The sequence below is a fragment of the Haliotis rufescens genome, unplaced genomic scaffold (assembly GCF_023055435.1).
Source record: "Haliotis rufescens isolate VD_foot unplaced genomic scaffold, xgHalRufe1.0.p SCAF_17, whole genome shotgun sequence".
Lineage (NCBI taxonomy): Eukaryota > Metazoa > Mollusca > Gastropoda > Lepetellida > Haliotidae > Haliotis > Haliotis rufescens.
Window position 1 is genome coordinate 14,356,850 of NW_025963857.1, and position 25,695 is coordinate 14,382,544.

Here is a 25,695-nt window from a genome sequence, read left to right on the forward strand (position 1 = left end):
CGTCCTCCACATACCCAGCATTACAAACACAACATAGTCTTCTGTTAGTGGGATGTTAGCGTATCTCCCAGTTCAACACACAGCTGATGCGAAAAACATGAAAACACAGCTAAGATACAGCTCTGTACCAAACGATACCTTGAAAAGAGAATAGGAGAAAGATTTACAACCTTTTTCCAGAAGACTATGCCAATCCTGTTCATAACTTCATTTCAGACGCGACATAAGTTCTGACAAAAGCGAATGAGGATGACTTATACACTGGTTTTCCCATACAGAGCCAAAATCCAAACTGAACAATAAAGATTTACATTTTGAGACCCAATTAATTTTACCATTGCTTTCTGTCTGAAGCATCATATCATTACATTTCTTTGGAAAGCGACAATTTGACATACTCAATAACCTTATCCAATAACCAATAACTCTTTTGTATGCATAAAGATATAATGGATACCGCCCACATTTACCTCGAACCATGTTGTTGGGTGTTGACGATTTGACACCTAGAAAGCGTTTGCATGCCAATGTATGTATGGTTTCTATTTCATCATAAGAAGAGTATGTAATTTTATCAATGACTTTAAAATTCCAACCACTGCTTTTTCCCCTGTAAACCAGCTTTAGAGACATGACTTGACCAGGACAGGCTTCTCGTAAAAGTAACGCCCAAATATTTATAGGAAGATACACACTCCAACTTTAGACCTTTATAGTACCAAATCTCTTTTCTTGACAACACTCCACCTTTCTTAAGAACAACCACCTTGGTTTCATCCAAATTGACGTCTAAATCATAAGCATAACAATACTTTTCTAGAATAAATAAGTCCACCTAAAGTATCAGCGATTAGAATAATAGCGTCTGCAAATAATAACAGGAATATCTCTGTAATATCAGGATGAAGTTCGTTAATGAACATCGAGAATAAAAGGGGGCCTAATACACAACCCTGACGTACTCCTCTTTGACACTGAAACATTTCAGAAAATGAATGTTTAAATTCAACACTAGCCTGAACAGCTGTATAAATAGACTGTATAGCTTTTATCATTTTGCCAGAAACACCTTTATTGACTAATACTGGCCATTATTTCATCCGGTTTACACTGTAAAAGGCTTTGGCAAATTCGCGGGTAGGGCTACGACCAGTGGGCGGTTACGTTGACATCATGTAATTGGCCATGCATAGAGAAAGATTACTATCACACTTCCGCAAATGACCCGTGAAAGTCCGGTTGGATGGTTTGTTGTTTACCCGCGTACTCTCCCAATGTCAGTCAACAGATTGGGAGGTACCAAACCTAAGGCACCGAGAACAATGGGGAGTCGAACATCTTGGTACTTGGTAATATTAATATTCTCGAAGTATATTTCAAGATCAAGTGGCCTGGGCAGGTCTGAGTCTGTATACGGGCCTGTTCCAAAGAATTTTATGTTGATCATTTTCCATGACGTCCTCTTTTTGGATCAGTCAATTCACATTTCTTTGAGAGAAGTATTGTAAGCAATACAAACAAGGCGGAACATCCCATCCATTTAAACAGTGATGTAATGGTGTTTGTACACATTCGAACAGTTTTCCATACCGTCATGGCCTGGCGCCGTATTAGATTTGGACGTTTTAATTACTTTTTTTCAGGCAATCGGGTGTTATGAAACACAACAATAGTGACTTTATTTTGTTGTGTACATAATTAATGTAATCCTACTCATGGTTCATCGGGGTTGACTTTGCCGGGTATAGACCACAACTGTTTCGAAAGCTTTTATTGGAAGCCATGGTCGGACTTTTCTCATCAATGCCACTGGTTGCATTTAATTGCCAAAAAAACTGTTTTTCATCAGTTTTGAACAGCTTAGTTTGTGTGTTTAAATTATTTTTCCCAAATCTTTAACTTTGCCTTCTGAGAATCAAGAATTTGATTTATGATTTTATCTTTTGTTGTCTTATACTTTCAGTTTTTTTCCAAATTGAAATTGACGTTTTGACATTGACATTTCTGGCCATTCTGTTGCTTTCGCACACTCAAGAAGTGTGGACTTTAGTTGGTTGGTCCAAGATATTCTTGGATGGGTTCTGTGCATTTGAATATCGATCTTCTTTTATCACTTTACGATCGAAATATAAGAATGTAGTTTTCTCTGCGTAAATTGATGAAAGCATAACTTGCATATGACTTCAATAATATAATAATTTAGTAACATCCAAGTGATAACTTAGTGTACTTCTCACTCGGTAAACCCAACTTTCTATCTTTCATAATTGTCATCAGTTCTCGAACACACGTTGCAATCACTATTTGGACCCGTGAAGATCCGGGTAGAGAATAGGTCTTCAAACACACATGCTTGCCGTAAAAGGGGATTATACTTGCCGTAAAAGGCATCTTACAGGTTCGGGTGGTCAGGCTCGCTAACTTCATCGATGCTGATGATGTCACTCACTGGACTGAGTGGTCTAGACTAGATTATTTACAGACCGCCGTTATATAGCTGAAATATTGCTAAGTGCGGCCTTTCAACAACACACAAACAAATATTTGATGGTGATACACATTTTTATGATCATGAAAGGGGTTTTATCGCAGTTATTTTGTACGTATGGCCTTTGGTAGTTAGAGTATGCCATGTACCTACGTATGACCTTTGGTAGTATGAGCATGTCATGTTTCAGCGTCTGAAAGCTTCTCTCGAACACATGGCTGAGATCAAGACGGCGGCATGGAGTGGAGGACAAACAGGAGTCCACATCTGTGAAGGACAACTTCATGTATATAATTGGTCGATAATCACACACTGATGAGCACCATGTTAGGTTGATACACATTGCATGCTTACCTGTATCTGATTTGCTGTTTGCAAAACTTTATCAAGAGGAATAACGTTGTTACAATTAGTATAAGTAATACCAGCACCGATACTGTTTGTTTGTTGTTCAACGCCGCACTCGGCAATATTCCAGCTATATGACGGCGGTCTGTAAATATTCGAGTCTGGACCAGACAATCCAGTGATTGAGCACATGAGCATCGATCCACGTAACTGGGATACAAGGACATGCATCAACCAAGTCAGCTCGCCTGACGACCCGATCCTGTTAGTCGCCTCTTACGACAAGCATGGTGGCCCTTTACGGCAAGCATTGGTTGCTGAAGCCCTATTCTACACGGATCTTCACGGGTCTGACAAGTATGTAAGGACAAGTTCAGGAAACTAACTGCAGTCTTGGAAAAGACTATTGAAATAGTTTGTACGATTTTACATTTGGGGCAAACATAACTATGTACATTTACTAATGTTTAGTTAGTAATCTTACAATAATCAAGATATCATTACATGGCAATTGTAATAATTATATGATAATATGTTCATGATTGTTGTTATGCAGATATAAGACACTAAATTTGATACAGCATTAATGTGCATCGACTTTCAATTTGTAGCATTGCTGTCATTGGTCACGGACTCCCAAAGGCAATGGGCATTACCGTTGGGCCAAAGAAACATTTACTCTTTCTCTTTTAGCATTCTTAAAGCAATGCTTCAAAACAGTATAAATGGCACACATCGTACACGTAGAGGGCGGGCGGTAAATAATCGAGTCTCGACCAGTCAATCCAGTCATTGACATCATGATTTGTTTGTTGTTTAACGCCGCACTCGGCAATATTCCAGCTATATGTCGGTATATGATCGAGTCTCGACCAGACAATCCAGTCATTGACATCATGATTTGTTTGTTGTTTAACGCCGCACTCGGCAATATTCCAGCTATATGGCGGCGGTCTGTAAATAATCGAATCTGGACTAGACAATCCAGTGATTGAGATCATGAGCATCGGTAGAATAGGTCTTAAGCAACCCATGCTTACCGTACAAGGCGACTATGCTTGTAGTAAAAGGCGACGAACGGGATCGGGTGGTCAGGCTCGCAGACTTGGTTGTTGCATGTCATCGATCCCAATTGCGTGGAACGATGCTCATGATATTAACAATCCATTATGTTCCCACCTAATCTAGACATAAAGGAGACCAGGAAAACCGTCTCATCTGTTTCATACTTAGATCTAATGTATGCATGAAGATTCAGAATAAACAGAAAAACTCCCCTCGTTTGTGTGGAGCAATATACCCTCAGCTTCAACCTCTGATGTGTACATGTCACACCGTTTGAGGGACAATCAATTCGGTTTATTTCGTAAGTGTAGGCCATCGGCCCATAATTACATTTGTATTACAATGGTCGTGATGCACACAGCTATTATTGTTGTGACAATAATGCACTACGAAGTGACATCGCTTGATAGATATAGATAGCTAGACGTTCAATTAATTTACAATCAGTTGTAGACATAATGATATTCACGGATATTCACAATATTTCGGTGGTAAGTGACCCATCCGTAGTTTGTTATAACCGGAGCAAACTAACACAAAATCATACTCGTCCTCCACATACCCAGCATTACAAACACAACATAGTCTTCTGTTAGTGGGATGTTAGCGTATCTCCCAGTTCAACACACAGCTGATGCGAAAAACATGAAAACACAGCTATGATACAGCTCTGTACCAAACGATACCTTGAAAAGAGAATAGGAGAAAGATTTACAACCTTTTTCCAGAAGACTATGCCAATCCTGTTCATAACTTCATTTCAGACGCGACATAAGTTCTGACAAAAGCGAATGAGGATGACTTATACACTGGTTTTCCCATACAGAGCCAAAATCCAAACTGAACAATAAAGATTTACATTTTGAGACCCAATTAATTTTACCATTGCTTTCTGTCTGAAGCATCATATCATTACATTTCTTTGGAAAGCGACAATTTGACATACTCAATAACCTTATCCAATAACCAATAACTCTTTTGTATGCATAAAGATATAATGGATACCGCCCACATTTACCTCGAACCATGTTGTTGGGTGTTGACGTTTTGACACCTAGAAAGCGTTTGCATGCCAATGTATGTATGGTTTCTATTTCATCATAAGAAGAGTATGTAATTTTATCAATGACTTTAAAATTCCAACCACTGCTTTTCCCCCTGTAAACCAGCTTTAGAGACATGACTTGACCAGGACAGGCTTCTCGTAAAAGTAACGCCCAAATATTTATAGGAAGATACACACTCCAACTTTAGACCTTTATAATACCAAATCTCTTTTCTTGACAACACTCCACCTTTCTTAAGAACAACCACCTTGGTTTCATCCAAATTGACGTCTAAATCATAAGCATAACAATACTTTTCTAGAATAAATAAGTCCACCTAAAGTATCAGCGATTAGAATAATAGCGTCTGCAAATAATAACAGGAATATCTCTGTAATATCAGGATGAAGTTCGTTAATGAACATCGAGAATAAAAGGGGGCCTAATACACAACCCTGACGTACTCCTCTTTGACACTGAAACATTTCAGAAAATGAATGTTTAAATTCAACACTAGCCTGAACAGCTGTATAAATAGACTGTATAGCTTTTATCATTTTGCCAGAAACACCTTTATTGACTAATACTGGCCATAATTTCATCCGGTTTACACTGTAAAAGGCTTTGGCAAAATCGCGGGTAGGGCTACGACCAGTGGGCGGTTACGTTGACATCATGTCATTGGCCATGCATAGAGAAAGATTACTATCACACTTCCGCAAATGACCCGTGAAAGTCCGGTTGGATGGTTTGTTGTTTATATTAATGCCCAGTTATCGGTAATATGACTAACAAAGTACTGTAGTAATGCAGTGCACCCACTGTGTGTGCGTGTGTGTGTGCGTGTGTGTGTGTGTGTGTGTGTGTGTGTGTGTGTGTGTGTGTGTGTGTGTGTGTGTGTGTGTGTGTGTGTGTGTGTGTGTGTGTGTGTGTGTGTGTGTGTGTGTGTGATGAAGGTGATGGTTGACACGTATGTCAATGGCGGTTGGTAGCCATGATCCAATTGAGTTACTTCAGAGTCTCGACATAGGTTTACACATGTCCTTAACCAGTTCTGCTGCATGGACGGCGGTTCCCCAACTCATGCTGATACCGTACGACCCATGACCGTAGTTGTGCACAACCTGGAACAAGAAATCTCATGCAATGATTAAGACAAAAATTCTAACAACTTTATATAATTGTTTACAATTGCCGTCAGTTGTTCATCATAACAATCACTGAAGCGTTCCATTTATTATGCCCGATGCAATACCGTAAATCCCCTACCATAGTGAGTGAATGAGTGAGTTTGGTGAAACGCCGCTTTTAACAGTGTTCCAGTTATATCACGGCGTGTCAGCTCATTTTGGGAGGAAAGCCCGAAGTGATGCAGGTCTAAGACGTTTACCACTTCGGTGAAACCCACGAGCATTGGTATGGTGCTGACAAACCTAGAAACATAATCGGAGTGAACCGGGATTCGAACCCACAATCATAGGTTTCTGGCGTGCCCAAGGGACGCAACTCTGCACAGCGCATCGCCGCGCCTTAGACGACTGGGCCACCCGTGCCCCCACTTTTACCATAAGTTGCCGTGTTTGTTCAGGTGAAAAATTGACTACTTTGCATGTGTTTGTGACAGTACCACTTGTGGGTCATCGATCAGGTTCACATGTTCGAGAACACATGTTTATGGCATCGTTTGAATCGTGCGATGGACTCTTCTTATGATCTTCTAATGCAGATTAAAAACGGTGGCTACATCATATGGTTACAAATCTGTACCATAAATGGTTATGATTGTACATACACATCGTCCTAAATTAACAAAGTAAGTTAACGCGGAGACATAATGCACCTCGAAAGTTTTGGGGGGCTGTTTTTCGTTACAGATAGGGATGAATATAGAGACAGGGGTACATATAGAGAGGAATGTATATATAGAGAGGGGTATATATTGAGAATATATGTGTAAGGATGTAATTAGCGAGAGGATGTAGAGAGGGAGAGAGAGAGGGGGAGGAGGTTATATACATGGTTGTATAGATGGAAAAGGATGTATGTATATATATAGAAGATGTGTATTTACACAGGTATATATGTTGGACTCAGATCTAAGTCGGGACCCTAATCCGTGGCAGATTCTCATTTAAGAATTGACTTTCACTTTGTGTGGGTTCATTGGAGTATGAACCCTCATAGAGTGAGGGCCAAACTGTATGAACGTTGGAGCTTGCGAGAGAAAGAAAGAGATAGAGAGAGGGGTGTATATACAGAGAGGGATGTTTATTCAGAGATATTTGCATAGAGAGAGAGGGATGTATATGTAGAGAGAGGAGTGTATATATGATGAGCGAGAGGTTTGATAGCAAAAACATAATTGTATTTCTTAAATCAAGACTTCTGAAATGGAAGTATATGGAATATAAAAATTACTTTCCAAGAATTTCTTTTCTGTCAATCCTGATGTACATGATAAACATTATGTACCCAGAGATTGTGGATATATGTAACCTATGATGCCTGAGTTGGCCTCTTACCTTGAGGTTCTTGTCCCCAAACCGGATGACCTCAGCCTCCACCCTAGGAGGCACCCTGTAGGGCCTCAGGCCCGTCCACTCCCACAACAGTTTTGCTTTCTGGAAACAACGGGAGTATCATCAAACAGTCCCTCCGCCCACCGTCACTTTATTAAGACAGTATCTTTTCATTGTTATGGCTTAAAAATGTCCATATTCTTACATCGACCCTTTTGCTATTTTGTTTTAATTGAGAAACAAAAGGTACAACCCATGTGGATTGATATCGTAGCGTCATTGGTTTGTTCTACAGTTTCTGTTGTGCATATTTACCTTAAGGGGAGGCCATATTTTGGTGATGTTATCCCAGATGTATTCAGATGACTCCGGGCGTATGCTTGTGTCAGCATCCCCGATAGTCTTGATGCCGCCAACAGCAACGTTTTCAGAACTGAAACAGTTGTTTTGTTTTTTATTTAACCGCTGAAATTGAATTAAACACATTAAAATAAAATTATTTGAGTAAATGTATAACAAATTAAACTGAATCGCAACCAACTTTTCCCTAACTCAAGAGGTTATTATCTTCAAATGTTTAGTCCTACATAAAACAAGAGCTCTGACGCAGCACAGATCGAAATATCATCAATGACACCACACCTGTCCTCATCCCAACACCTCACAATCTTGATGGCAAAAACATCTTACGAACAGAGTCCGATGAAGGAAACTCTGACATTTGACACAACAGAGTTCCTCAGATGACTTAAGATCGCGTAAATGGTTCAAAGGGATTCTGTTCATATCTTACTTTGGTATGAAGTAAAATTGGTTGAGTCCGTGCATGAAGTGCTTGACCCAAGGAGCAGAAACCTGCAGGAAATATAGAAAGATACATGTTGACATTACTACAAAAAGGCCATCCCAAGAAACCTGCAGGAAATATAGAAAGACACACTTTAACATCACTATAAGAAGGCAAACGCCAGAAACCAGTAGGAAATATAGAAAGACACATATTGACATCACTACAAGAAGGCCACCTCCTGGAACCTGTAGGAAATATAGAAAGACACATGTTGTGATCATGACAATAAGGCCATCCAAAGAAACCACCCCCAAGTCCAGTCCAGTCTGGTAACCTCACCTCAATAGGAATATTTCTGTAGTCTCTTCTGTCCCAGACCAACTTTCCCGATCTGCTTCAAGAATTCGTTCTTTTTCCTTCACACAAGTTCTCTAATTCTGCTATTCCTTCACGGTTGCATCGACGTTTAACTCGTTTCACTGCAGATTCGAATCTCTGTTTCTTAAGCTTGTATAACTCTCTTAATCTACGTTTTATAACACCATGACACTTAAACCACTCACATTCCGCAGCACATACTTCATTCCACAAATCAGTCAGAACATCAGTCCACCAAGGTTTTCTTCTCATCTTCCTCGTTCCCCCCCCCCCCCCCCCCCCCCCCCCAAGATGAAATATGCACCGTTCTCGTTGGTAAAGAAATGTCCATTTCCTTTCTCACCGTAACACAAATGTATTTCATACACAGTCTTTGTCTGTTCGACGGCATTCTGGTGATTGAAGTTTTTCAATTGTCGTTAAAAAAAGTTTGTTTACAATCATTTGAGGTCAAGAAGGTTTCTGGCACTGATGTGACGTCATACTTCACAAATGGCGTCATCATGAAATTTTCCTTCTCGGTTTTGTCCCTTGGGAACTCATGGGAAACACTTGGAATATCTGTTGTCCATGACAGGAAGGAATGATCCAGCGCTGATAGGGCCATGGTGTCTGCTCATCTAACACAACCCGAACTCTGTAGACGATTAGACGCACGTGTCACACTAAAATCATATATCAGATCCAACTGATCATAAGGACACAGGCAATCATCTACCACAGAGACGCCCTTGCCTGACACACAGGTATAATTATTATTCGTGCATGTACGACCATTAACAACAATAAAGTTTTACCAGAAAGTCTGATAAAAGATGTCCGTGATTATTTCTAGACTCACCAACAATGTGTCGTTTAGGAAAAGGGTCAACGCCTTCAATGTGATCTCATAGATCACTCATTCCGCTGTTAAAATCACCACATATATATTTAATATTATACAAATGATATTTTGCTACCTGTGATAAAAGTGGTATAAAAATTAACAGCGTCAATGTCTCTAGAGGAATATTTTGGAGGTAAATAACACACACATACACAGAAACAAGTGTCACTCTGCTAATGCATGCATTTCAACCACACAATACCTTCATATTTAATATCTAACACAGACACATCATATTCATTTAAGATACTATTTCAAACTCAAAAAACCCACTCCTCACTTTGCTCTGCGGTGAAGATTGTTTCTATCTTGCCCAAACCAATAGTAATTATAAACATCTATCGTTTTATTTGCTGCCAAATGAGTCTCTGCTGTGCCGATAATGTCCAGGTCAAGATATAGCACTCATGCACTTCTCACTTGATAACTCTCCCTCGATGTGTCACACGCCCAGCCATTCACATTCTTGAACCCGCCTGTGGCCCAGCGGCGCCAGTTTTGATTGGACCTCGTGTTTTGCTGACTGTTGTGGTCACGTGATGCATGATTACTAAAATTGTCCCGTGGACGTGTGCGATGTGACCAGTCTTGTGTGTCGTCGTTCTCTTGTTGGTGTCGTCTGCTATCGCCGTTGTTGCTGTGTCTGTCATGTGCGTAGCTTTGTCCTATGCGTCCACCGTTGTATTCAAATATCTTCTGAAAATTTGACTTAATTCCTCTTTGATAGAAAGTCAGTCAGTAGAGAGATACACATCGTTAAAGTTCGTCGAATCTTAGCTTTTTCTTTTCTGACGGGATTTGAGATTTTTCCTCTCATAACCGACACCTGGCGATTATTAACCTGGAAATCTATCATGTCAGGATGTTTTCCTCTCGGCACACTTCAAGCGTACCTGTCGCAGCTTAAGGCCGTCATTTTGACCTGGACCATATTGACCTAGATAGCACAGTCGCATACTCTGATTCAAATGATAGTATGGTCGCTTTCGACTTGACACACAACTCAATTGTTTGATCAGCACAAGGATTATTATTCACCACCTTTTCGTAAGATCTGGGAGACAAATCCTATTCACAAACATAATAAATTGAGTTCTACGAAATAATATCATTGTGATGTTTTGGGTTGTAATTTGATTAGATGTGAGGTGAAATGTGGTTTAACGTCGCGTCCAAGATTATTGCACTTATATAGCGACGTGCATGAACGAGTGTGTGTTTGTGTGGCTGCTTGTACTAGTCCGGACTGATGCCGATTTATACTGCTAGCTCACTGAGATACCATGTCGCAGTTTAACATGAATACCCCACCCAGACACAGTGTACTGACTCAGAGCCGACCAGTCCTTGTTTTAGCCCCTTAATGCCGAGCACCAGACAGGGTCAAAACAAGTACCATCTTTTAACGTCTTTAGGTATGACGCGGCCGGGCATCGAACCTCGGACCTTCCGCTCTCCGGGCGGACGCTCCACCACTAGACCACGGAGGCGGTCCTAATTTGATTAGAAAGATGTTGATATACAAAATATGGCTACTACTATCCTGTCATATTAAATATTTTCACTGAACTATCAAACTTGTTTGTTATTGACCTCATCAGTGTCTTCGACCCAGCAATCACCCTGACACATTTAGTTTCCCTTCAGTGTCTATCACTCACTCACCCTCATCATCTGTCCTCTCATTGGCTGCAGCTGCTCGTCTCCAGTTAGGGCCTTGGCCCCTAAACCAGCACAGTTAACCACCACGTCGTACTCTCCAACGAACTGAGAACACAAAAGGGACCACGGTATTAAAATGAGATCTTAGCATAGAGTACAGACAATACTGGGTACAGTATTGTGTATATTCAACATAAAAAGTTACGAGCCAGTGGCATTTATCATAAACTAATCAGGATAGATCAAGCTATGTTTTATAATTTGGTGGAGAATAGATTGTTTTCACACAAGCTTCGCTCTCAATGGAGCGGATTGTCCCTATGAACATTTCCGGATCTTTGTTCTATATCGGAAACCATTTCAGCATCCGTTTCCCGTTTCAGAAAATGAGTATAATTCAGTTCAAAGTTCCGTATTGGAAATTCTGTATCCCTTTAACCCTTTCCAGATCAATGTTCCATATAAGAGATATAACCGTTTCCGCATCCATGTTCTTAATCAGAAACTGTGTATCCATATAATCCTATCTGCATCCATATTCCGTATATGTATGTATAATAATGTTGAATACCTAATACCCGTGAAGATCCGGGAAGAGAATAGGTCTTCAGCAACCTATGCTTTGCCGTAAGAGGCGACTATGCTTGTCGTTACGTAAGAAGCGACAAACGAGTTCGGTGATCAGGCTTGCTGACTTGGTTGATGCATGTCATTCCAGTTGCGTGGATCGATGCTCATGATATCAATCACTGGATTGTCTGGCAGATTCGAATATTAACAGACCGCCGTCACACAAATCACATCACCTCTTGGAATGATGTCACTTTCCGCTGCTTCACAGTTCCCCCTTGGTCTTGGAATCTGGAACAATGACATCTCTGTGACTGTTCACTCATTCTATTCAGAAAAGGGCGGTCGGGTAGTCTAGTGGTTAAATCGTTCGCTCGTCACGCTGAAGGCCCGGGTTCGATTCCCCACATGGGTACAATGTGTGAAGCCCATTTCTGGTGTCCCCCGCCGTGATGTTGCTTGAATATTGCTAAAAGCGGCGTTAAATCTAACTCACTCACTCTATTTAGAAAGGGTCCATGGCCTTTAAATAAAAATACATTGTTAAAATATATTCCCCTTCCAACGACCCTAGCCCCTAACGCTGCCCCGCAATTGCTGTTATTAAAAAATAACAGGCTTCATGCCCATCTTGAAATACTTGGAACCGCCTGGTCTGCGACTAAAACAGGTCACGAGGTACATTAAGATTACTTTTGTGAATCTCTAACCTACTAAAGAAATAAAACAATCCTTCATCTTTCCTCTTGTTACTACTGGGTCTCTTGTCAGCGCCAGTTTTTAAAATACTAGACGTAAATATGGTATTTGAACTTCGACGTAATGGAACTTACCTTCTCATGAGCCACGGAAGGTACTTCCTCATCTCCATGGCAACGGTTGTAGCCGTGTAACAATGGCTGAGAAGGAAGAATAGCAAATCAAGACACCACCATCCATAATACATTTCAACAAATGATTGTCATATTGCCGACACATGGTACCAACGATACAGGTATGTCCTGATTAATAATTGGTTCATTACAGTGAGTGAGTGAGTGAGTGAGTGAGTGAGTGGGTTTAACGCCGCTTTTAACATTTTTTCTAGTTATATCCTGACGTGTCAGCTTAATGTGGGAGGAAATCCTGAAGTGATGCAGGTCTCAGACGTTTAGCACTTGGCGAAACCCACGAGCATGGGTATTGTGCTGACAAACCTAGAAACATAACCGGATTCGAACCCACAATCATAGGTTTCTGGCGTGCCCAAGGGACGCAACTCTGCACAGCGAATAGCGGTGCCTTAGACGACTGGGCCACCCTGTACCCCCTCATTTCAATGAATGGTAATAATGGAATGGTTCCGCTCCTACACAAGATGTGCTCCTTACAACTTTCCCAGGTTCAGTCTCCTCGCACTTTCCTCTGACATCGGCTCGCAAGATAGCATTAGATAGTGATACGGCGGAGGCTGGAAGAAAAGATTACAGATGACTCTCGTTACCACGAAATCGGCTATGTCGAATATTATTTGTATCAAGTTTTGGTACGAAATTAAACTTAAAACCCTTTGTTACTCATCGATATATTGTTTCGAGTTATCCACTTATTTTGTTTGTTTGTTTGTGTTTGTTTATTTTTTCATGATCCTTCATTTGTCAGCTCCACACCTTTGCTCGTTTTTGTCGCTTGTGCTCCTTGTGCCTGGTTGTTGGAATATTGCTGAGTGCGGCGTTAAACAAAAAAAACCCAGCCAAACAAACGAATCATATGAATTCAAATTATTGAATTGCTTGGTTTTACTGCAAATTACTGGCGCAGCTTGAATATATAAGGAGAGATATTATTAAGAAAATAAAAGTTCAGATGGATGTCATGTTTGTAATTTGAAACAGACACAACTGATTGTACCAACCTCTTGTTCGCGGTTATAAAAGATCCCCATAGTGAGGCTGGCACCATTGTCTGCACTATCCTCTGAAACTGCCAGTTTGATGAAGTAGTCCATAGACGCTCGCCCCCATTTCCTAAATTGAAAGAAAACAAAGGTTAAATTAGACCCCGGGGAACATGTCCTTGACCTGATGTATAGGACCGCCTCCACTGTCTGGCGAGGGGGCACGGGTGGCCCAGTCGTCTAAGGCGCCGCGATTCGCTGTGCAGAGTTGCGTCCCTTGGGCACGCCAGAAACCTATGATTGTGGGTTCGAATCCCGGTTCGCCCCGATTATGTTTCTAGGTTTGTCAGCACCATACCCGTGCTCGTGAGTTTCACCGAAGTGGTAAACGTATGAGACCTGCATCACTTAGGGCTTTCCTCCAACATTAAGCTGACACGCCGTGATATGACTGGAATACTGTTAAAAGCGGCGTTAAACACAACTCACTCACTCACTCACTCACTCACTCACTGTCTGGCGAGTGGAAAGTGGTTCGATTCCCGGCCGCGTCATTCCAAAACACGTAAAAAGGAGTGAGTGAGTGAGTGAGTGAATGAGTGAATGAACGCGACGTTACAACTCATTTCACCTCACTGATGTATATTAATTTTATATCTATAAAAACCATTATCCGCTTATCATGGATTCCTATCAGGTTCGTAATGATTATGATCCTGGATTTGTCAGCACGATATATCTGTGCTAGTGGGTATTTAATTGTTACAATATTCCAGCCATATGCCGGTGGTCTGTAAATAATCGAGCCTGAACGAGACGCACTGTCATGCATCAAGCAAGTCAGCGAACCTGACCACCTGTCGCCTCTATCGACAACATCATTGGTTGCTGAAGGCCAATTCTATACAACTCTCATCCGGGTCTTCACGGTTACTTGAGTTTTGCTCCCACATCAAGCTGATACGCCGTGGTATATATGTAACCGGAACATTGTTCAAAGCGGCGTTAAACCAAACTCATTCACTCAAAGTGAGCTATCTAAATAGTGCATTTAGTGTTCAGTGAGTTTAAACATACCTTTGAGTGACGTCATCGACCCCTGGTGCCCATGGAACTATGTATGCTCCGGCACCATCACTGAGCGTATATTGGTTGAAACTGTCTGCAACTATGGTTACGTGACTTCCCGGCATGCATTCCTGGATGTTAATGGCGGTAGAGAGGCCAATCACACCTGCACCAATGACGACAACCCGAGCCATTCCGCCTTGTAGGGTAACCCTCACGTTTACCTAATTTTAATAAAAGAAATAGACCATAATTAGACTGGTTTGATGTGCACACGCAAGAGAGTCGTTTTCTTGAGGGGAATCCGGGGCAGAAGTGATTCCAAGTACCCCGTGCTTGTTTTTGCCACTACCACGAGTTACGAATGCCATAACGTGCACGTGCAATTTTGTGTGAAAACAATGCCGTTTAAGACCGCAAATCGACAATCGCTGCGTTTTGACGCACCGTTTGTCGAATACCAGGCCACCAATATTTTCCAATAACATATATCCAATTTATATACCGGATTTTTTTTGTAGTCAGGTTCAATGAACTACACATTACCTGTGCGTTTCTTTTCTCTCTCTCTCTATATATATATAGATAGATAGATAGATAGATAGATAGATAGATAGATAGATAGATATAGATATAGATATATATATATGTATATATATATATATATATGCATAAGTGCTCTGTGCGCTCTCTCACTCACACACACACACACACACACACACACACACACACACCAGACGAAGCACCAAGGCCCACTGACCTTATGTTGATCCTATGTACTGCTGCCTGACGGCTGTTGTTTTCCTATAATATGATCAGTGTGTCAAACAACCACCGTGGTCCCATTATGACAGTACGTTATGCATGCTGTCACAGGGAGTCACCGTAAAACTAATAGAATCAATTAAATGTGGCGTTAAATGGGTTTCCAGTAATTACTCATTTCGTTAATTCAAACAAAACAATTGTGATGCAAAACTCGGTATTATGTTTGGTAGATGAATCTTGCAAGCTGTTACATCTTCCTATTCTCAAGCCACGGCAGGAAGATAACGTGGTGTTGTCCGAGTGTGGTACTGTTGCTAGACAGTACAACGTGACGTCATGGCGCAGCACGGTGTCGTAACGTTGCGTGTGACATACACACAGACACAGACACAGACACAGACGCTGACACAGTCTCTCTCTCTCTCTCTCTCTCTCTCTCTCTCTCTCTCTCTCTCTCTCTCTCTCTCTGAATTCGTGTCATTGTTTATTCCAGCTTCCAAGCCCGAGGCGGGATTGTGCTCCAGAGGAAAGTGACGTCATTCCAAGAGGTGACATCAATGTTAAGTTAATATAATCAGCTAGAATAGTGAAGTATAAACTTGATATTATATCTCCCTATTCTCAAGCCACGGCAGGAAGATAAAATGTGGTGTTGTCCGACTGTGGTACTGTTGCTAGTCATTACAACAATAATGTCGTGTTGGTAACACGGTGTCGTACTTTTGAATGTCATTTCAACGTTGTGTCGTGACGTAGCATCGTGTCGTGCTGTTGTTTTTCATTTCAACGTGGCGTCGTGGCGTTGTATCATGTCATACTGTTGCGTGCTATTTCAACGTGGCGTCGTGTGGTACTGCGGCGTGCTATTAACATTAACAACAAATTTAAACAAATAAATATGCAAGACTGTACACAAAAACTTCTCTTTCTTCCACTCTCCACCATTACTCTTTGCGCTTTGCACAAACATTTGACTATTTTCCTTGTTAATAAGTTCTCTTCGCGCGAATGCGACTATGTATGTCATTTACGGTATTCTAGAGCTCCAGATAAGCTGCGTGTAGTTTAGTAATATACGCAAATTAATTCACCATAACAAAAATAATTTTGAGTTTATTGCGTACAAATATGCATGAAATATTTCATACCCCAAAGTAGTCTTTTAAGTTTGTATTCTCATATGTCTTTAAAGATCTGTATTTACTGATCGAATGCAGACATCGTGTACGTAAAGCCTACTTGTACAGTAAACAAAGATGCTAGTCTGCCTTGTTGTAACCTAGAAAAGTACCGCGTTATGAGCGTACGCGGTATGTGACAGGCTTAGGGCAGCACACGAACATGTTTCAGACGCCACCTGAAACAGCATTTTAAACAGAATTATTTTTTAAAAGGTCTACCCATTTCTTTAATAATTAACCCAATAGAATGTACCAAAAGGGAGTGGAAATATATCGAATACCCCCAGAAAGCTATCAATACCCAGTGTGATTGATAACATGTGAGTAAATAATCAATGGTTCAAAGAATTATCTGGAGCCCTGGTATTCCATGCTTATCACATGTACATTTACCTTCATATACAGGTATGTTGTCATTTACTTTCATTTACAGGGATGTTGTCATTTACTTTCATTTAAAGGGATATTGTCATTTACTTCCATTTACAGGTATGTTGTCATTTACCTTCATTTACTGGTATGTTGTCATTTACTTTCATTTACAGGGATGTTGTCATTTACTTCCATTTACTGGTACGTTGTCATTTACCTTCATTTACTGGTATATTGTCCTTTACCTTCATTTACTGGTATGTTGTCATTTACTTTCATTTACAGGGATGTTGGCATTTACTTTCATTTACAGGGATGTTGGAATTTACGTCCATTTACAGGTATGTTGTCATTTACCTTCAATTACTGGTATGTTGTCTTGTACTTTCATTTACAGGGATGTTGTCATTTACTTTCATTTAAAGGGATATTGTCATTTACTTCCATTTACAGGTATGTTGTCATTTACCTTCATTTACTGGTATGTTGTCATTTACTTTCATTTACAGGGATGTTGTCATTTACTTCCATTTACTGGTACGTTGTCATTTACCTTCATTTACTGGTATATTGTCATTTACCTTCATTTACTGGTATGTTGTCATTTACTTTCATTTACAGGGATGTTGGCATTTACTTTCATTTACAGGGATGTTGGAATTTACGTCCATTTACAGGTATGTTGTCATTTACCTTCAATTACTGGTATGTTGTCTTGTACTTTCATTTACAGGTATGTTGTCATTTACCTTCATGTACTGGTATGTTGTCATTTACTTCCATTTACAGGTATGTTGTCTTCTACTTTCATTTACAGGTGTGTTGTCATTTACTTCCATTTACAGGTATGTTGTCATTTACTTTCATCTACAGGGATGTTGTCATTTACTTCCATTTACAGGTACGTTGTCATTTACTTTCATTTACTGGTATATTGTCATTTACCTTCATTTACTGGTATGTTGTCATTTACTTTCATTTACAGGGATGTTGGAATTTACGTCCATTTACAGGTATGTTGTCATTTACCTTCATTTACTGGTATGTTGTCTTGTACTTTCATTTACAGGTGTGTTGTCATTTACTTCCATTTACAGGTATGTTGTCATTTACTTCCATTTACAGGTATGTTGTCTTGTACTTTCATTTACAGGTATGTTGTCATTTACTTCCATTTACAGGTATGTTGTCATTTACTTTCATCTACAGGGATGTTGTCATTTACTTCCATTTACAGGTATGTTCTCATTTACCTTCATTTACTGGTATGTTGTCATTTACTTTCATTTACAGGGATGTTGTCATTTACTTTCCTTTACAGGGATGTTGTCATTTACTTCCGTTTACAGGTATGTTGTCATTTACTTCCATTTACAGGTATGTTCTCATTTACCTTCATTTACTGGTATGTTGTCGTTTACCTTCTTTTACAGGGATGTTGTCATTTACTTTCATTTACAGGGATGTTGTCATTTACTTACATTTACAGGTATGTAGTCATTTACCTTCATGTACTGGTATGTTGTCATTTACTTCCATTGAAAGGTACGTTGTCATTTACCTTCATTTACTGGTATGTTGTCATTTACTTTCATTTACAGATATGTTGTCATTTACCTTCATTTACAGGGATGTTGTCATTTACTTTCATTTAAAGGGATATTGTCATTTACTTCCATTTACAGGTACGTTGTCATTTACCTTCATTTACTGGTATGTTGTCATTTACTTTCATTTACAGGGATGTTGTCATTTACTTCCATTTACAGGTACGTTGTCATTTACCTTCATTTACTGGTATATTGTCATTTACTTTCATTTACTGGTATGTTGTCATTTACTTTCATTTACAGGGATGTTGGCATTTACTTTCATTTAAAGGGATATTGTCATTTACTTCCATTTACAGGTATGTTGTCATTTACCTTCATTTACTGGTATGTTGTCATTTACTTTCATTTACAGGGATGTTGTCATTTACTTCCATTTACTGGTACGTTGTCATTTACCTTCATTTACTGGTATATTGTCATTTACCTTCATTTACTGGTATGTTGTCATTTACTTTCATTTACAGGGATGTTGGCATTTACTTTCATTTACAGGGATGTTGGAATTTACGTCCATTTACAGGTATGTTGTCATTTACCTTCAATTACTGGTATGTTGTCTTGTACTTTCATTTACAGGTATGTTGTCATTTACCTTCATGTACTGGTATGTTGTCATTTACTTCCATTTACAGGTATGTTGTCTTCTACTTTCATTTACAGGTATGTTGTCATTTACTTCCATTTACAGGTATGTTGTCATTTACTTTCATCTACAGGGATGTTGTCATTTACTTCCATTTACAGGTACGTTGTCATTTACTTTCATTTACTGGTATATTGTCATTTACCTTCATTTACTGGTATGTTGTCATTTACTTTCATTTACAGGGATGTTGGAATTTACGTCCATTTACAGGTATGTTGTCATTTACCTTCATTTACTGGTATGTTGTCTTGTACTTTCATTTACAGGTGTGTTGTCATTTACTTCCATTTACAGGTATGTTGTCATTTACTTCCATTTACAGGTATGTTGTCTTGTACTTTCATTTACAGGTATGTTGTCATTTACTTCCATTTACAGGTATGTTGTCATTTACTTTCATCTACAGGGATGTTGTCATTTACTTCCATTTACAGGTATGTTCTCATTTACCTTCATTTACTGGTATGTTGTCATTTACTTTCTTTAACAGGGATGTTGTCATTTACTTTCCTTTACAGGGATGTTGTCATTTACTTCCGTTTACAGGGATGTTGTCATTTACTTCCATTTACAGGTATGTTCTCATTTACCTTCATTTACTGGTATGTTGTCGTTTACCTTCTTTTACAGGGATGTTGTCATTTACTTTCATTTACAGGGATGTTGTCATTTACTTACATTTACAGGTATGTTGTCATTTACCTTCATGTACTGGTATGTTGTCATTTACTTCCATTGAAAGGTACGTTGTCATTTACCTTCATTTACTGGTATGTTGTCATTTACTTTCATTTACAGATATGTTGTCATTTACCTTCATTTACAGGGATGTTGTCATTTACTTTCATTTAAAGGGATATTGTCATTTACTTCCATTTACAGGTACGTTGTCATTTACCTTCATTTACTGGTATGTTGTCATTTACTTTCATTTACAGGGATGTTGTCATTTACTTCCATTTACAGGTACGTTGTCATTTACCTTCATTTACTGGTATATTGTCATTTACTTTCATTTACTGGTATGTTGTCATTTACTTTCATTTACAGGGATGTTGGCATTTACTTTCATTTAAAGGGATATTGTCATTTACTTCCATTTACAGGTATGTTGTCATTTACCTTCATTTACTGGTATGTTGTCTTGTACTTTCATTTACAGGTGTGTTGTCATTTACTTCCATTAACAGGTATGTTGTCTTGTACTTTCATTTACAGGTATGTTGTCATTTACTTCCAATTACTGGTATGTTGTCATTTACTTCCATTTACAGGTATGTTGTCATTTACCTTCATGTACTGGTATGTTGTCATTTACTTCCATTTACAGGTACGTTGTCATTTACCTTCATTTACTGGTATGTTGTCATTTACTTTCATTTACTGGTATGTTGCCATTTACTTTCGTTTACAGGGATGTTGTCATTTACTTTCATTTACAGGTGTGTTGTCTTGTACTTTCATTTACAGGTGTGTTGTCATTTACTTACATTTACAGGTATGTTGCCATTTACTTTCATGTACAGGTATGTTGTCTTGTACTTTCATTTACAGGTATGTTGTCATTTACTTCCATTTACAGGTATGTTGTCATTCACTTTCATTTACAGGGATGTTGTCATTTACTTCCATTTACAGGTATGTTCTCATTTACCTTCATTTACTGGTATGTTGTCATTTACTTTCTTTTACAGGGATGTTGTCATTTACTTCCATTTACTGGTATGTTGTCATTTACTTTCATTTACAGGGATGTTGTCATTTACTTCCGTTTACAGGTATGTTGTCATTTACTTCCATTTACAGGTATGTTCTCATTTACCTTCATTTACTGGTATGTTGTCATTTACCTTCTTTTACAGGGATGTTGTCATTTACTTTCCTTTACAGGGATGTTGTCATTTACTTACATTTACAGGTATGTTGTCATTTACCTTCATGTACTGGTATGTTGTCATTTACTTCCATTGAAAGGTACGTTGTCATTTACCTTCATTTACTGGTATGTTGTCATTTACTTTCATTTACAGATATGTTGTCATTTACTTTCCTTTACAGGGATGTTGTCATTTACTTTCATTTAAAGGGATATTGTCATTTACTTCCATTTACAGGTACGTTGTCATTTACCTTCATTTACTGGTATGTTGTCATTTACTTTCATTTACAGGGATGTTGTCATTTACTTCCATTTACAGGTACGTTGTCATTTACCTTCATTTACTGGTATATTGTCATTTACTGGTATGTTGTCATTTACTTTCATTTACAGGGATGTTGGCATTTACTTTCATTTACAGGGATGTTGGAATTTACGTCCATTTACAGGTATGTTGTCATTTACCTTCATTTACTGGTATGTTGTCTTGTACTTTCATTTACAGGTGTGTTGTCATTTACTTCCATTAACAGGTATGTTGTCTTGTACTTTCATTTACAGGTATGTTGTCATTTACTTCCATTTACAGGTATGTTGTCATTTACTTTCATCCACAGGGATGTTGTCATTTACTTCCATTAACAGGTATGTTCTCATTTACCTTCATTTACTGGTATGTTGTCATTTACTTTCTTTTACAGGGATGTTGTCATTTACTTTCATTTACAGGGATGTTGTCATTTACTTCCATTTACAGGTATGTTGTCATTTACTTACATTTACAGGTATGTTCTCATTTACCTTCATTTACTGGTATGTTGTCATTTACCTTCTTTTACAGGGATGTTGTCATTTACTTTCATTTACAGGGATGTTGTCATTTACTTCCATTTACAGGTATGTTGTCATTTACCTTCATGTACTGGTATGTTGTCATTTACTTCCATTTACAGGTACGTTGTCATTTACCTTCATTTACTGGTATGTTGTCATTTACTTTCATTTACTGGTATGTTGCCATTTACTTTCGTTTACAGATGTTGTCATTTACTTTCATTTACAGGTGTGTTGTCTTGTACTTTCATTTACAGGTGTGTTGTCATTTACTTACATTTACAGGTATGTTGCCATTTACTTTCATGTACAGGTATGTTCTCATTTACCTTCATTTACTGGTATGTTGTCATTTACCTTCTTTTACAGGGATGTTGTCATTTACTTTCATTTACAGGGATGTTGTCATTTACTTCCATTTACAGGTATGTTGTCATTTACCTTCATTTACAGGTATGTTGTCATTTACTTTCATTTACAGGTATGTTGTCATTTACCTTCATTTACAGGTATGTTGTCATTTACTTCCATTTACAGGTACGTTGTCATTTACCTTCATTTACTGGTATGTTGTCATTTACTTTCATTTACTGGTATGTTGCCATTTACTTTCGTTTACAGGGATGTTGTCATTTACTTTCATTTACAGGTGTGTTGTCTTGTACTTTCATTTACAGGTGTGTTGTCATTTACTTACATTTACAGGTATGTTGCCATTTACTTTCATGTACAGGTATGTTGTCATTTATTTTCATTTACAGGTATGTTGTCTTTTACTTTCATTTACAGGTATGTATTCATTTACCTTAATTTACAGGTATGTATGCATTTACTTTCATTTACAGGTGTGTTGTCATTTACTTTCATTACAGGGATGTTGTCATTTACTTCCATTTACAGGTATGTTGTCATTTACCTTCATTTACAGGTATGTTGCCATTTACTTCATTTACTCGTATGCTGTCATTTACTTTCTTTTACAGGGATGTTGTCATTTACTTTCATTTACAGGTATGTAGTCATTTACTTCAATTTACTGGTATATTGTCATTTACTTCCATTTACAGGTACGTTGTCATTTACCTTCATTTACTGGTATGTTGTCATTTACTTCCATTAACAGGTACGTTGTCATTTACCTTCATTTACAGGCATGTTTACAATTTATTTACATAAACAGGTATGTTGACAATTTACTTACATTTACATGTATGTTGACATTTACTTTCATTTACAGGTATATTGACATTTAACTTACATTCACGGGTATGTTGACACTTACTTTTATTCACAGGAATTTACTTTTCCCGACTTTATTAATCCGTCGTCGCAACACGATCCTGTATAGTTTGTTCCTGTCATGTCGTTCGATTTCATGGCGTCACGTCGTTCTGTCTCCCCACAATGTCTAGCTGTCGCGTCTAGGCTGTTGTGAAAATGGTCGGCATCACGAAATGGCGCTACGCAGCGCCCCTGGTAATGTTCAGGTTATGTAAAGTCTTTGTCAACCACGCTCACCTGCGCTACGAGCCAAGGCGCACCACGCACATAGTGCTGACGTCGTGGAATGCTATTCATAGACGAATGTTAATTTCGTTACGATTGCGGGTCACGTTATCACAGGAAAAGCCTCTCGCCTCTGTTCCCTCGGCCTCTGTGGCCTCAATTCATCGCATAACGTTTTCTACACACTATGCAGTATTACAATACAGGCTAAGGTTATTTGTAACATGCATTGTGAACGAGTATTCAGTGCCATTACAAATGAGTGCATCTGACGGCAAAAAAATCCGGTTTTCATGTCATTCTTTTCTTTCCTTCACTAGTACCCCTGCGTCTATACTCCTTCCCTCAGCAAAACTCTGCCGCCATAGTTGATGACACGTTTTCTACACATTGGGACAACTCGGGAAAAGGCTCGCGAATTCTCTATGTTGAATCAAATTATGAGAACACTCGTGCAGCGGTACAAATACACATGAAACTGCCAGATGGTCCTAACAGATGTAACCGCATGTTCTTAGTAGCCATGTAGATTCCATAAGAACCTCACATGCATTGTTTGCTGCCAAGCTAAGTCTACTTACTGTTAAAATGTGTGGGAGAGGCCACAGTCGCAGCCTTCCTGCACAGGAGCGTGGATGCAGCTGACAATTATTGATGACCGCCCTTAAAATAGACCCGTACTATATGCTTGTGTTATTCAGTGTGCGAGGGATTTGGTTTTATCAGACATGGATCATCACGCCTATTCAGCCGCCGCCAAATTCCTACGCAGAGGACAACATACAGAATAAAATGTAGTACCGGTAGTATGTTTGTTTGTTTTTAGTTTGTTTGATCGTATGTTGTTTTACTCTGCTGTATGGTAACGGCCTGTAAATAATGGCCCATCAAACTAGTGGTTGATATTATGAGCACAGCATACGCCATCAGAGTACTAGGACACGTAATCAGCCAATTCGTCGAACCTAACCGCCCGATCAATCATATTATATTCCTGGTCGAAGTCAAACATATTAGTCCGATTTAAACTGCTAAAAGTGTGTTTGTTTGTTGTTTAAAGCCGCACTCCAGTTATAGTCCAGTTATATAACCGCGTTCTGTAAATAATCGAGTCTGGATCAGACAATCCAGTGACATCATGAACATTGATCTACGCAATAGGGACACGATGACATGTATCAACCAAGTCAGCGAGCCTGAGTATCCGATCCCATTAGTCGCCTCTTTCGGATAGATGTGAGGCGGTATTTCTTTTCGCATAGCACAGAGAAACAATCTAAGAAATGAGCGTAAAAATACAACTCGGCGTTTTAGGGATTCTTTGTACAAATAACTTTTATGATGTCCCGTCAAGATACTGAAAAAAGAGTTTGTAAAATATGTGTATATACCCCATTGACATCCTTATAAACTGAGGAGCAAAAGAAAATATACTCATCATTTGATTTTATCAAGTGTCATATGTTATAATTATAAAAAATAATACTGTACTGGCGCTTAGTAAGATTTCAAAGCATACTTATTCATGGTTTTATTTTATTTTAAATATAATTTGATTTACAACTTTTAAAAATAAGAAAATATACGTTTTCGCATCATACACAACTGCTTCTGGGTATCTTAGACATCTTAAATTTGAAAATCAATAAATTTTCTTTTTGCGGCACAAATTTACATTTCATCAAAGCTTCAAAAATCCCACATACCTAAAAACATTTAGTCCATGAAAAATTACATGACATTATCCTAGAGTATTAGACCAGTGCAAAGGATAAGTCTTCAAAAGGCACAATGTATAGTATCATAAAAAATGATTGCCTAAATTTTGAATATTATTTAAACGTACTGCAGGAAAACGCTTGGCGTGTCTTACTTAAGTTTATACAGATTTGCTCGGCAAATATGTATAAATTATGTTGTTGAAGTAATTTTGTATCATGATGCTGATAGCGGCCTGAATGTAAATAAAGTTCAGTTCAGTCAAAGTGTTGTTTCAGCTACTCTCCTTTTTATTGCTGTAACACAGTTGTATAGCTAAACTGTTTGTATATTTTCACTGATGGAATTAATATGTGATCTGTATCAGCGCGGACCTCCAACTAATTGCAAAAGAAGCAGTTTCTGATGACATTCAATATTATATAAGTTACACATGTTTAAAGTCTAGAAATGTCTAATGAGGGGAACATGGTCAGTTTTG

The 25,695-nt window shown here is 38.7% G+C and overlaps 1 protein-coding gene across 2 annotated transcripts; it reads right to left on the reverse strand.

The window, feature by feature from the left end:
- Nucleotides 1-4,117: 4,117 nt before the first annotated feature.
- LOC124140858 (D-aspartate oxidase-like) lies at nucleotides 4,118-24,224 on the reverse strand. Of its 2 annotated transcripts, XM_048397618.1 has the most exons (12): nucleotides 24,077-24,217; nucleotides 16,185-16,327; nucleotides 14,706-14,920; nucleotides 13,647-13,758; nucleotides 13,123-13,202; nucleotides 12,586-12,651; nucleotides 11,989-12,043; nucleotides 11,186-11,287; nucleotides 8,260-8,321; nucleotides 7,782-7,899; nucleotides 7,470-7,568; nucleotides 4,118-6,071 (listed from the first exon to the last, which is right to left on the reverse strand). In XM_048397618.1, the coding sequence occupies exons 3-12, from the start codon at nucleotides 14,888-14,890 to the stop codon at nucleotides 5,961-5,963; spliced, it is 990 nt and encodes a 329-aa protein (XP_048253575.1). In that variant the 5' UTR covers nucleotides 14,891-14,920; nucleotides 16,185-16,327; nucleotides 24,077-24,217; the 3' UTR covers nucleotides 4,118-5,960. The 2 variants fall into 2 exon arrangements, with proteins under 2 accessions (XP_048253575.1, XP_046364617.1); XM_046508661.2 differs by lacking the exon at nucleotides 16,185-16,327 and having other exon boundaries at nucleotides 24,077-24,224.
- Between the last annotated feature and the right edge of the window lie 1,471 nt (nucleotides 24,225-25,695).